At 35.9% G+C, this 15,116-nt stretch overlaps 1 protein-coding gene across 3 annotated transcripts in view; it reads left to right on the forward strand.

Annotated features, from left to right (window-relative positions):
* LOC149204871 (PGR5-like protein 1B, chloroplastic) overlaps nucleotides 1-15,116 on the forward strand; it is a 226,711-nt gene that overhangs the window by 13,709 nt on the left and 197,886 nt on the right. For all 3 annotated transcript variants that reach the window (XR_016252394.1, XM_089394817.1, XM_089394816.1), the window contains exons 2-6: nucleotides 5,013-5,131; nucleotides 5,311-5,407; nucleotides 5,585-5,685; nucleotides 6,366-6,422; nucleotides 6,904-6,980. Coding sequence is in view for 2 of the 3 variants with exons in the window: in XM_089394817.1 (XP_089250943.1) it covers nucleotides 5,013-5,131; nucleotides 5,311-5,407; nucleotides 5,585-5,685; nucleotides 6,366-6,422; nucleotides 6,904-6,980 (451 nt within the window). In the remaining variant the exon portion in view is untranslated. The remainder of the gene's footprint in view (nucleotides 1-5,012; nucleotides 5,132-5,310; nucleotides 5,408-5,584; nucleotides 5,686-6,365; nucleotides 6,423-6,903; nucleotides 6,981-15,116) is intronic.

Raw genomic sequence — 15,116 nt, forward strand, 5'->3', positions numbered from 1 at the left:
GAGAGAGCAAGTGGCAATGTTGGCTATTCATTTCCAGGCATGAAAACGCACTAGATGTTTGAACTATCAAGTGCTTGATTTATTTATGCTTAGGGTTAGATGCAAAGCTATGTGCAAAGAAACCAAATCAAAACCTTATTTATGCTAAATTCAATTGATAAACCTTGATAAAAACTATTAGCATGACAGGATCTAAGTTAAAAAAATTGAACAAATGCAATAAATCCTTAGATCAAAGAAAAGGAATGCAAGCCGAATTGAAATGAGCCCCTATTAAATGGACGGCCTGCAGATAATATCATACAAACAGCATATCAATCTAGAGATTATGCCATCTCTTATGGTCGACCTGCAGAACAAAATCTGTTTGCTGCAAAAGATGAAGAAATTAGCTCATTGAAACAGGAAAAAAGAAACATAGTTCTAAAGGTAAAGTTCTACAACTCCTAGGCTGCAATTAAACAGAAGTTAGAGGAAAAACTCAAAGAGACGATTGGAAAAGAAAAGAACAGGCCCTAAATGCCTCCACTAGGCATGGAGTCTTATCTTGATCCTCAAGCAAAAGCCCTTTTACCTTGTATTTCTGAAGTTTCTACACATTCCTTGGTGAATGCTTGGAAAGCATCCCTCTAGGAAGCTGGACTGTACAGAAATCAAAGAGGGGCGAGAAGTAAAGAATTAAAATTCTGAAAATAGTCAACCCCAATACTCAAAATTTAGCTTAAACATCTTCACAACGAAATAACATAGGAACACTCCATCTTACTTGCATTTGTTGATGTTGCACTAGCTCTGCCCTTCAATGTAATCTGCATGCCCAAAATCCTTTCTATTTCTAACTTGGGACTAAATGCTTAAGAGAGAGGAAAAAATTCGTACCAATAGTGAGGAAATGAGAGTTTTATTCCATTTCTAACCATGTACAAATGAGATGAGTGCCCTCCTATTATAGGAAGAGAGGCCTCTGAAAATATCATTACAAAACCATGTGTCATCATGACATGGTGTGCTCAATACAAGTGGTAAATAACTGAATCCCAACAAACTTCCTCACGTGTGAACCTCTCTTAGATGCTAGGTGGTGCACTCCAACCCTTTCTCACATGTGAGGGTCAAGATAGTCAAACAGAAGTGTCTTACTCCTTTTGGCCAACAAACCTTATCCTTTCCCACATGTGAGGGTCAAGAAAGGGTCAAAGCATTAGTGCCTCCACTAACTAACTCATAAATGTGTACAAATAGTCTCCCACATGTGAGAGAGAGGAAAGAGAAAGTGCACCCTCTCTAGAAGCTCAAAGAGATCTCATGCATGAAAAGTGGGTCAAACAATCAAAGATCCCCTTCTAGAAACATCTAGAGGCACATGATGGGAGAGAAAGTGGAGCCTAGTAATGTTCACATGTGTGATTGAGACGTACTAGCTCAATAATACATCATACAAGTCATATGTGTGAAAAATGGGCTTGAGAAGGGGGACACCCCTCACATGTGCTAGATAAACCAAAAGATAATGTTGTAAAGTACTCCAGGTGATTCCAATGTATATGATATTGATGTGCACCTGCTGTGATGATATGGTGTCCATGTCATCATCCAAGTAAGCTGTCATAGATCCCAATGTAGGTACATGCATCCCAATGCATAGTGCGCAGATTCCAATGTGTGGTTCCCAACCCATAATGATCATTCCAAAAATCCATTAGGCACATAACATAGGTAATCCCCCTTAACATTCATAACATGTGTTAATTTTACAAGTTTACCTAAGTTCACCATGGTGGTACAACCGTACCCTCATTACATGTATCATTTTTGTAGGAGGCAAGGTATTTCCTAACTTGGTTAAAAATAGGTAAAGGTGATATAATTTTATGGAAGGGAAGAGGAAAACCTTATGAAATAACCCTCAAAGCCATAATAATGGTGTGTTAGGTCTATAACTAGCCCAACTAGCCCTTAAAATCTTCAATTAATTTTCTGCAAAACTTTGAGAGGGAAATTTTTTCTTTAATTTTACTGCTTCGATGCCTTATTTATTACCTCTTCACATTCTTTTCTTTCATTTCCTAGTCGTTTTTTCTTTAGAAAGACATTCTAGACATAGGACTTTAGGGATTTTGCAAACATTTGAGAGGGATATTTTCTCTTCAATTTTACTACTTTGATAACTTATTTATTACCTTTTCACATTATTTTCTTTCATTTACTAGTCCTTTTTTCTTTAGAGAGATATTTTGCACATAGGACTTTAGGGGGTGGGCCTTTAATTGAAGTAGTATAATTTTTCTTTTATCATTTCTTTATGCTTTTTACCTCTCGACCTTTTTTCGGCTTCATTAATCTTAGGCTTTCCTTGATTTTTTCTTTTATTCTTCACTTGACCTTGTTGGATGACATTATGATTTGATACGCCATTCATAAGTGGGAAATGTATTTTTTATATGAACGAGATGGTGGTGCAAGGTAATGATGGAAAATGTTAAGTACGAGTATGATATGGGAATGCTACTTACCTTGATTCCTAGTTTTACCCTTTGGCCTAAGTCAAGACACAATTATCCAAGGACAATTATGCCCCCCCATGGTAGATGAGGTAAAATAGTAACATCTTTGCTTTATTAAAAATGTTAAAAGTTCAAACCTAATGTTAGCACTTTCACAACAAGCAAGAAACCATCTGCGCGACTTCTAAGCTAGGAAATCATACATAGTGAAGTACCATCTACTAGCACACATGTGATCAAGAGTGTAGGGCACAGGAGTTGATATAGAATTGTGAGCAAATATGAAGAACTAAGGGATGGTGGAAGTCTGAAAGAATTGAAAAATCAATTATGAATTGGTAGATATAAGCCAATGTTGCACGAAGAGGGGATGTTTTTTGGAAGTGGAGCATCAAAAGCGTGATTCTCTAAAATTTTTTGGAATCAAAGCATCTCGGAAGCGTCTATTATATATATATTATTTTGCATTTATATTCAAAAAAACATACAAAGTACCAAATTAGTTGCAGAAAATATGAAAGCATGCATATTTGTACATAAATTAAGATATATATGGCATCCATAGTACATCATTGATTAATTAATTGAGCATAACCACAGATTCTAGCAATTACAAACAAAAATCAAATTTTTAAACATATCATAGATAGTACAAGATAGAAAATACCAAGTTTTTATGCATATAATAGAAAGTAGACCATTAGAAGGTAAAACATTCAATTAATTTACCTAGCAAGTTAGTAACTATCAACATGACCAAATAGTAATCTTTACAAAATAAGCCACCTGCCCACCACGATCTGCACACTGAAGTAGGAAGACTAAAAAGTTCAAATTCACAACACAAAAGTCTAAGACTCTAATATATCATCTATAGACTATGACAAAAACATAGTGAACTGTGAATCTATCTACTGAGAATGAGGAAAAGAGAGGGGGAAGAGGCCTTTTAACCTCATTCTCCCTTTCCCTAAACTCACCCTAGGCCCCACTTAAACCACAGTTGAGGGGCAAAAAAAAGAAAAAGCCCCCCCCCCGCAGAACTGTGCATGTTCCATCTAGAACTGCGCAAGAAGCATTCTGGAACCGTGCCAAAATTTCGCCAGTACTGTGTCGGAACCGTGGTTCAGCCTGTGGAATTGTCATGGTTCCTACAGGTCCAGGAACTGTGATTTTTCATGTGAAGCCCAGTTCCAAATTTCTGGTTCGCGGTTCCTTTTGTGGTTCAGGTACGGAACTGCACGGCTTGCAGTTCCATCTGCAGTTTGGGCACAAATCCACATGGTTCACGGTTCCGGCCTTTAAGCTGTTGTGGGGGGGATGGTTCCTGCAACATTTATGTGAACATGAGAGCTCACAAGTAGTAACAATGCACCCTTGAGAGGGTGGTTTGGAAGTAGTTTCCCTTGATGGGGCAATAGTGCCCTTGCAAGAGTTGTGCTTGGAGTTGTTGAGTCCCATTGCATAGAGGTACATTAGATGTATTTGTGGGTTTGGAACTTGCAAGTAGTCCTAGTAAACTGTCCGGAGAAAATTTCAGATATCAACACTTTAACAACCATTCAACTATTATCTGATATTTATGGATGTGGGCATTCTTGGACTTGGATGGAAAATGGTCTTCTGTCTGTGCTTCTCTTCTGGTTCATTCCTGCATTTCCTTTTCCTAATCTTTCTTTGTTTGCATTTTGTTTGCTGTTCTTTCAAGTACTTCAAAGCTCATGACCTGATTGAACTTCATGTCCTGCTTTGCAATGTTAGCATTCTTTTTCCAATATCTGAAATATATATATTGAATTCTGCTCCCACCAGCTGATGCAGAATGGGAGCAGAATTCTTGCCACACTGTTTGCAGTTTAAGAATTTGGTCTCTTTCCCATACTAAATGTCTGCCTTTGTAAATGGTAATGAAAATATGGCATATCATATATTCAAGTATCTTGCATGCTCTAGTGCAGTCCAATTGGATTTATCTTTTCTCCTGTACCTATCTGTATGTCTTTTACTGGTCCATCCTTATCTGGAATTATGCCTAAAATCTGGAAACTTGTTTATGTCAGATGTTTCTATCTGCACATTTCGTTCCAAGACTTCCTGATGCACAGCAGTCTCTTTCTTGCAAAACTTTCATAAATACCATCAATAGTTGAGGTTGAAATTGGAGGATACTCTTCACAAGCTTGACCTCTTTTTCTGACCAAGGCTATTTGATTGCTAACTTGGTTTTGGGACTTCTGTTCACTTTATGTAAGCCTTTTTCCCACAATTTTTTAATGTGCAGAATACCAGCCTGACAATGCTGACCTAAACTGTACTGCTATACTGGCCATGTAGTTTGCCAGAAGAGTGAATATTTTTCTGAAAGTTCTGTCAACATGTCACTGCATTGGAGTTTGTGTTGAAATGTGGTTTTCTTAAAGATGACAGTAATTGTATTGCATAAGAAGTTTTATTTTTTCTCCTGCCAGAGACAGTGGTCTTATGCCAAACAAAGATGCTAACATGCAGGCCAGGTCAAAGAAGAGGAAATTGTAGACAACAAAATTTTACGATACTGCAGCATAGATAAGAAAGCAGAGAAACGGACACTGGGAGAGCTTGAGCAAGACTTTCTTGAAGCACTACAGGCAATGCAAAGTTTTTAGACATCCCTTTGTGATATGATGAACATCTTGTATTCAACTAGTTAATGATTTGAATAAACTGATTTCAGAGAAGAGGCAAAAATGTGAATCTTGTACAGACTCTTTATTCTTCTATATTATGATAATCTTATACTAATATCTATTCATTGTTTGCATTGCAGTCTTTCTATTTTGAAAAGAAATCAATTATGACTAATGAGGAATTCGACAATCTGAAAGAGGAATTAATGTGGGAGGGAAGCAGTGTTGTTATGCTCAGTATGTCTTTCATTCTAAAATTTTGTAGTGTCAAAATGTACACTAATTGTTTCGCTGATGGATTATCTTATTGTGTAAGAAGGCTGCAGGATTGTTGTAAATTGCAAGATAAGTATTAATTTGATACTTTTTCTGAAAGTAACAACTTTCAATAATGAACTTGGGTTTGATGAGCAGGTCCAGATGAGCAAAAGTTCATGGAAGCTTCACTAGCTTATGTAGTGGGCAAGCAAATCATGACGGATGCTGAATATGATGACTTGAAGATCAGACTTAAGGTGAGTTTGTCTGGTGGTTGTTTTCAATGGAATACAGAATGGAGTCATTTTAATAAATATCTTCCATACTTAGTAGGCCCTCAATTCCTTGTACTTCTGGACATTCTAGATGAGAAGTAAATACAAAACATGTTAGTGACTAGATCCACCCAATGTTTAATGCTCTCTGCATTTATGTCAAGTACTAGCTAAACATTTCAAGGTCCTTAGGTTTCTTTGACATATGAAATAAAAATACCTGTCATACATCTCATGTCGTCCTAGTTGAAATGTATGAAAAGAAGAGTAAACTATTATACGTAGCAAATCACTTGTAACTGTTGACTCCAAAGTTCCCTCAGTGCTCAATTATATAGAAATGTAATCAGATTACATAGGGCTCAGTCAGAAGTCGTTGTTCTCTTTGCTTGGGTAGAGAAGACAAGCAATTCTCCTTTGCTCACCTAGTCTGTACTTTTATTTATATTGTATTATTTATTACTCAGCTTTTTGTAAAAGAAAATGTTAATAACCTCATCATGGGTTCCTTTGTAGAAAAAATGAAATAGTTTTTAAATTTGTGAAGGGGGCATGCCTAACTAATTATTTATTTTATTATTATTATTTCATTATCATCAGACTATTGATATTTTCATTTCCCCCTTTTTTCAATGCCCTATTCGTTATCATTTTTTTTGCAGAAAGCAGGCAGCAAAGTTACATTAGAAGGTCCCAGATGCAGTCTCCGCAGTAGAAAAGTAGGTTTTCAGACTTTGCAATACCATATACTATTGGATGTTTGTACCATAACGTTTTGATTAAATTTTTAAATAGCATCTTCGCTGACATGGAAAATGCAGAAGCTTTCAATCTGTTGCGATTCAATGAATTGGAAAACTAGATTTATTAAGCAGGGAGTAATTATATTTGATTGATCTTGTGATACAACTGATTCAGAAAATAAAAAGGAAGTAATGGTGTTCAGTATTTGCAGTCAATTGCCTCGTTCAGCTATTTGTGTCATGTAGGTTAACGGTGACTTATTTATGATCTAGATTCTATATACATTTCACTTGTATTTTTAGTTTTTTGGTGTAACATAACTTAGAAACTATTATTAAAGGATTAGTACAAGAGGATAACTTAGCAAAACAAATAATAGATATAGACTGGTCCAGATGGGTTAGAATGACATACAGTAATTGGAACTGATAACGGCTATTGTTTTTCTGTGTTTAGGTCTACAGTGACTTGACTGTGGATTATTTTAAAATGTTCTTGCTGAATGTGCCAGCTGCTGTTGTTGCTCTGACTTTGTAAGTATCTGATTCCTTCACCTGAAAACGCCATTAACCTTTTTAGCAACAACGTTGGCATGTTCTTTGGTTCAGTGATGTCCTTAACACCACTTTATCCAACATGACATGTTTTAGATCTTTATACTCTTAAATTTATCTCGAACATGCCTTAAATACTCAGTTGTTATCGTGAGTGCTGGATTTAGCATTTCTGTTGATTGCTTTGTTTTTGTTTGTGGAAATTGGGGCTTGTGCCTCTAAAGGTTTTCCTCCACAGCTTTTCCCAGATCTGCTATTTTATTTTTTATCACGAATTGCATCTTTCCTTTTTGGTTAGTTTTTTTAGCATCTAGGAATATTCAATGTTCCACCAAGTTGTGGGATGTGGGGGTGATGGAGTGGGGATATGCAAGATTGGCCTATGCAAAAGCTCCCCACCAATTTTTAGGAAACGTGGGATGTCGGGGTCTTAAAAACTTATAAATATAAAAATATATGATATATCATTGAAATTTTAATATTTATAATGTAACTGTCTTTATCATTATATAATATATAACACTTACATCATGAAGGATACATGATAAATCGATGAATCATATAACTGAAGTCTGAAACAAATTTAAAATTTAATACGAAAAGCATGATATCATATAATCATACATCATACATGTAAGTGATGTAAGTTTGTAACTGTACGTTGTAACTACTAACAATGTACAATGAAAATGAATGTTTAAAGTTTTAAAGTTTAAATCATATTGAAGTTCCAACTATATAACACTTACATCATGAAGGATACATGATAAATCGATGAATCATATAACTGAAGTCTGAAACAAATTTAAAATTTAATATGAAAAGCATGATATCATATAATCATACATCATACATGTAAGTGATGTAAGTTTGTAACTGTACGTTGTAACTACTAACAATGTACAATGAAAATAAATGTTTAAAGTTTTAAAGTTTAAATCATATTGAAGTTCCAACTATGAATATTGAGTATTGAAATAGAAGTCAAGTCTGATACATCAAGAGTCAAGACTCAAGTCTAATATATCATATATCAAAATTCAAAATAAATTGAAGTCTACAACTGAAGTCTGAAACAGAAAAGCAAATGTGAAAGGACGAGAGGACGACTGAGTAGAGCGATATCATGTAAAGATGAAACGATGTGAAATGAACATTGAAAATAAAGTTTAAACCCTTCCCGGTTCATAAAAATTAGGAATTTTTTGTTTCATTAAAAAAAATTGCGATTCAAGTATGGGGGTTTTACGCAGTGCATTATATTAGATATCATTTTGGGATTCAACTGCGTTAAGTAAGATCATTCACGTATGACCATTTCCATGAGAGGTAGTCGTAACTGACTAATTTCTCATGATTTTTGAATAGTTCACTTAGCACTCATTGCATCGGGTGATGCTCACAGGGTGAAGAAGTGGGATTGAAACTAGTGAAATGTGGAGAACGAATCACATAGCATCAATCATCACTTCCGGGGCTTGCACCCGGTAACCAAGACTTCCCAGGAGGTCACCCATCCCAGAACTTCTCTGGCTCAAGCGCGCTTAACTGACCCCTACGATTTTTGTCCAGGGAAATGACCCCTCATGATCCCCTTTGCCTAGGAAACGACCCCATTTGGAGGATTTGAACCCAAAAATCGAGGAAACACCCCTTTACAAGTTTCCGCGTGTACCCTGCTTTTTGGGAGCGTGGTGAAACGACCCCAGTCGTCCCCAAGTCCCTGGAGCGCAAGGGAGCTAGGAAACTCGACCCCCAGGCGGGGGGATGCAACCCCATGGAACACTGGGAATATTATAGATGCTCCCATGCTCTGTTGATGACTGGATGTACTCTTTAGTTCCATTGACCTATTTCTTAGTCTGGTTGGACATCAATCAAATTATCTTCTCTTACCTTTCTTTCTATTATCGAGTATATGTAGACATTTAATCTAATTTCTCTTGTTTTATTCTTCTAAGAATGTGTCTAGTGCTAGTCAGTGGTAACATGATTACTAGTGGTAACATGATTACTGTGGAGTTTAGGAATGATGAACAATGACCCCAACAACCCTAGGAATTATTCTTGCTATGATTCTCTCTGAGGTAAGTTGTTTTTATTAAAGCTGTGACATTTATTCTTCTTTCAAAATTTATAACTATATCTTCTAAATTAATAAAATTCATTCTTAGGTTCACTCAGTCAATATCTGAGCAAGCCCTAGCTTCTAGCTTTCTACAAGATATGGTTTGGTGTTATGGCCCTCAATAAGAAGACTGCTGGGAACACATAAGAAGCATATCATAGCCAAAATATATTAAAAGACAGCTTGGATCTGTAAAAAACAAAGAAATATTTATAAGAAAGGGGAACCAACTTAAGTAACAAGGTGAGGTGGGTCCACAAGGTACTGATGTCCTTGTAAGTTGTATTCCTATTGAGCCGTCTTGTACTACTACTGGGAGCAGGCCTCAACCTGTAACTCTATACTACTGTGTGTGTCTATATATAGAGAGAAGGGTAAGGTAAACACTTCACGGTAAAGTTTTCAAACTCAACCAATTTATAGTATATGCACATTATTAAGGCTCTCTATGCACTAGGGTTTGAACTTGGATCGTTATCATGCTGGCCATAGCCTAATGGACATCTCTATACTATACTAGTATAAATAGGGGATGAGGGGACTTATTTTTCCCATCATCTACATAACTATCTGCAATATATGTGCACTTCTCTTTTGTAAAAGAAATGGCTTCATTTCTTATATTTGTAACCACGTTTCCATGATAGATTATGCTTTTTGGTAATTTCCCATACTTAGTATCATCTTGCACTTCACCTATCTGATCCATACTCCATATCTACTACAAAAAAAAATGGCGTTTTAGCGGAAACATTGCATCCAACTACTCCAAGAGGGAGCCGCTGCGATTATTGAAGAATTCTTTGCCCAAAAATTGAAATACTAGCAGAGTTTCCTTGCATAAAATAACCGAATTACACGCTCTGCATGTTATCTTCTATGTTACGATTATTGTGCATCACGTCGCCTTAGAATGTTTTTGTTTGGTGATAGGAATATTGCCTTGTACCTAATAATATGTTATTTTGACGTACCCAATATGGTTTAGGGGCATCCCAATGCCATATTATTTCTTGTAGTTATTTATTTATTTTAACCATAAAGTTATTTATTTTTTAAGTTCAAAAAAATAAGTTAATCTTGATTTAATCAAAATTTAACCTAACCCATTAACAAAAGGAGGTCTTCTAGCTCTTCCATGAAAATAAAAGAAGCTACCAAACGGTTAAAGTCTTGCAGCTTGATATGGCTGAATTTTCACAACTACAGTTTGGACAGATTGATTTTTTGATATGGAGGGTTGATTTTAAACCATTAGTAGCTAGGGTTTGGAATAAGAAGTATAATCAGTTTTAGCTTGGGAGAAGTCGTACAGTAAAGGGTTTTTCACTTGAGGATATCAAACTTCTTTTTTTAGAAAAATTGAGTTATATTACAGAATTACAATAGTACATCAAGTATTTTACGATGCTTTGCTTCCTCTTACAACCCATACTAGAAAAGCTAAAATATCGGACCGAGTGCTATAGTCTGAATCTTTAATGTTCCTACAGTTGCTCCCCACATTGCATATGAAGATTGACACGGTTAGTTTATCAGACATTTCAGAATTTTGCAGGATGACACCTTCATAAAACCTGTTTTTTTTTTCAGAAATGGTGCTATCATTTGGTTGTTTGATTGCAGGGTTACATTGGTGGGAGCTAAGTCACCCGGTTTGAATTCAAGTATTAAACGACTTTGAAGTTTAATAAAAATTAAAATAAAAAATTAGGTGATAAAATTAGCCACAAATATTATATCTCTGAAAAATCCCTGGGCCAATTATGCAGATTAAACAATTTAAACTCAAGTTTTTAAAACTCTGTCAAATTTTGATTACAATTAACCGGAAAAAAAAATAGTTGTATTACAATTAACCGGAAAAATAGTTGTAAAAAATACAGTTTTATCTATAAATTAAATTAGGCCTCTATATATATATATATATAAAAGTTCAACCACATTCACTCAAAAATCGTAACCTATATTTTTAACTTATATGATATAATATTTGTAAAATAAAATATTAAATAATTTAAAATTAATATATTATAGAATTTTATAAATTTAAACTTTAGAATTTCAAATATTATTATATATAAGTTATTTGCATATACATTTATTCATAAAAGATAGGTTTATATATATACAAATATATTTTTGAGCCTTGGCAATTATTCTCAAGAATATATTTTTTTGCTTAAAAATGGCTGAATTTTTGGAAATTTTGACCACTGTCAATCTTCAAGATTTTGGGTTGTGCTTAAAGTTTTTGATGGTAAATTTGACAGCTGTCAACCTTCAAGATTTTGGATGGTGCTTAAAATTTTTGATGGTGCTGAATCCATTTCAACCATCAAAAACATCTGTGTGGGTGGAAAAGACCTAAAGAAGCTTGGGAAGAAGGGGTGTGTACTTTTTGCATTTTTGGGGCAGTGGAATTGGAAAAACATTTATTTTGGAATGTGATGCTTTCAAAGACATCAGAGACAGTTATAGCGGTACTTTAACATCGATTCCTTGGCATTGTCTTTTCAGTGAGGGTACTGTTAAAAGGTTGGGTTAACTCATCATGAACTTAAATACTAAAAAAATTGAATTATAAAAGGCAAAAAGCAGGGAAGCTAGTGGTCCCATCGACTATATCAGTCTTGTTAGAATTTCATTTCATTTCATGTCAGATTTATTTGAAAAAAAAATTGGCTGTATTCTAGCTGTTTTGGTTGTCCTGGAGAAATTGACATCTGGGTAGACAACGCCACGGCTACTGCCTAAGCATACGACTTCGACTTCAAGTCTATGCATGGTGCACTAACACTCTGCGTTGGCTGCCTGATACGGTATGCCTACGCACTGTGAGCGTGAGCCTATTGGGCTTGAGATGTCAGCTAAGTCATTGTTGCAAACTGAGGTGCTGGATTACATTACACACAGAAAAGTGATAGAAACGCGGAAGCCCAAACATGTAATCTGTATGTATGCAATGTTTTTGCATAATCTTTATATCCACATACAACCAATCCAAAGCAAATAAAATGGTTTTCTCTCACTTTATCAGTGTACAGACTCACTTGATGAGTCACGGCTAAAATGGACGCTTCAAGAATCGATGTAGATGCGCCGCGGAAAAAAGAAAAATGGAAGTGAAATATGGGCAGGAGCTTAGAAATTTACAACTTAGCTTTAAGTTTTAGTTGTTTTTAAAATTTTTCTAAACTTTAAACCCTCACCGAACTTGATAGAACAAAAATGAAATTTAAATGATTTTTAATCGATTTTTTCAAAATTTGCGTTAGTGTTCGTGTTCCTCTCCAAGTTTGCCATTAAGTTCAGCAAATTTCAAAGAACAAATTTGATTTGATTTTGAGTGCAGCGAATTTCAATCTTCAACATTGAAATTCACTGAACCCTGTGACTTAAGGTTGGAGGAGACTCATTTCTCCTTTGTGTTGGATTGTCAGAGTTTCTCTATTGGTTTTCTCTTCATGGTGGCATATCATTAATGGATGGTTTAGCATGTTAGTAGATGGTGGTGAAGCTTGTTTCTTCACGGGACTTACACTGGCATCGTGGTCTTCTTCTTGGTATATCGCTAATCTTCCCTGGCGAGTGCTACACCTTTGCTGATGTATGATGTGTCTAGGCTCCGAAGGGGTCAGACGATGATGGTGGGAGTTGAGACATGATCACCCCAGTGATAATGGATGGATCCAAAATGACATAGCATGATTTTAGCAAATGGTGTTGCATATCTATTTGTCACTAGGATGGAGTGTTTGACATGATCTCCTTTTTTTACGTTATGAGTAGGCTTGGATGTGGTCAATTCCCTGTATATTGGCTCACGAGTCACAACTTGGTATTTTGGAGGGCACATATTCAGAGGTGTCTTATTATTATTTTAATGTTGGTGAGACCGCCCCTTTTACGATGATGTACCTTAGAGCATGTATGTATTTGTTGGAGAATTTTATAGTGATGGCACATATACACAATATTTTACTATGGGCCATTTTCTCCTATTATCCTACAAGTTGACCAAATTATGGACTAGCGATTTGCATCTTTGGGGACATAGAATATATATGGAAATGGCGTCATTTTGGGCACACATTTTGAGGCATTTGCCTCGCATGTTAACATGAGTTGTAAATCGTCTTGTGCAGGTTGTTGGTATGATTCTAACTTTCAAAAAGTTGGAATATTGGTAGAGGTTGCTTCAGTGATACATCTTTTTCTTCATCACGGGGGTGACATGGTCATGTTCTAGTGAATCACTTTCACTTTGTGTTCATGTCCTCTAGCATAGTGGTGCACTTGCCTAGTTTATCTACTAATATTTCATCACATCTCATTATTTATTGAGGTAATTTGCTTATTACAACTTGTTATTAGTTCTTGCCTAAGTTAAACCCACTTCACCCTTACATTTCATTGCATTTCATCGCTTTGCCTAAGTAATTTGTGTATCACATCACATCTCTGCCTTTTCCTAGGCAAAAATCCACATTAATGCGTAAATTCAAATTCATTCTATCTCCTAGGAGGAATACCACATAATTTGCTTAGGATCCCTAAGTCTTACCTTATGATAACTCCTCAGTTCTCACATTTTTACTTTTTTTAGTGTGGACACACCTAATTGCTTTGGGTTATTTTAGTTAAAACTTAAAATCCTAAACCTTAGATTGAGCGCCTAGGTATTGGTCTACTGGCACTATATTGTTCTAATTCTTTATTGAGACGTTTTCCCTAAGTTTCACTTTCTAATTGGTCATTAGGAGTTGTAAATTAAAGCCCATGTGGTACACATGAGACTAGGCACTCCCCATTTTGACATGTATTGAAGTGAAATACTAGACTATTAAGACATAAATGTTATAATTATCCTTTGAGGCCTAATTCCCTAAGTGTTATTCCTAAATTTACTAGGGAAGATATAACCTTATGTCCATGGGGTATGTTACCCACCAAAATGGGTAACCCCATAGGAGAAAACTTTTTTCCTAACATTTGATAGCGAACCGGCTGGCCAGCCAGCAACCCTTGACGTTCACTACTTGATGATGATATGCAATGTGCCTCTACCATTTACATTAGCCATGCACCTCTCACCATCCGACATTCCTCTTACATGAAGGTCGGTTGCTACTCAACAAGTATTTTGATAATTTTGAAATCGGGTGCTTATACTTGATGTTTTGGGCATTTAGTATGGACAAAGGGGTGATTTGGAAAATTGACCAATCTTGACTGTAAATATGTTCTCTCACCTTATCAGAGGGGTTAATCCTTAGCCCTAGTCAAGTGGGACCTCCCTTGAGACCTTAGGGTTATAGGAGGGGCACTACTTGAAAAATTTGGATTGAAATATTGTGTTCATTCTCCCTTCCACCATACTTAACACTTTCCATGTCACATTATGAGCACTTTATATACCATCGTCATTCTTCGATTCTAACTTGTCATTGGTTCATCGATATTTGGCCCCCCTCTTATCCACATCCCTGAGTAGGGTCGGGAAACATTTCTCTAAAGGTTGATGCAGCTAAAAGAATGGAAAAGCATAATGTGGCCACAAATAAAAGAAAAAGAAAGTTAAAATGCTAAAGATGGCCAAGACATAAGTTAGTATGTAGGAAAAAGCTTAGCATGAGCTCTACCCTTCTCATTAGCCATCACTCGGTTCTTGAGCACTTGATGTTCCTCATTAAAAGGAACCTTTGCATGTCCCAACCCTGATGAGTGACGAACTGCCTCATCTTAAGGGGTAAAATTAAATGCTATATCATAAACAACAAGCTCTAATCCAAAAATGAAAGCATTATTATAAAGAAGTAAAAGGCACACTAGATGGGTGGAAAATGTAGGCCAAGTAGGGTAACTCATGCCTTCATGATTGCTCTCTCCATTACATCTTTACTCTTAGGATGTGGACTCCAATTCGCTGGTTCCTTTGACCATGACACTTGGCCATGAAGTCTTCCCCTCCATTGCCACTAACT

The sequence above is a fragment of the Pinus tabuliformis genome, chromosome 1_2, assembly GCF_031772625.1.
Source record: "Pinus tabuliformis cultivar Carrire ecotype Pingquan chromosome 1_2, CPIR1, whole genome shotgun sequence".
Classification (NCBI taxonomy): domain Eukaryota; kingdom Viridiplantae; phylum Streptophyta; class Pinopsida; order Pinales; family Pinaceae; genus Pinus; species Pinus tabuliformis.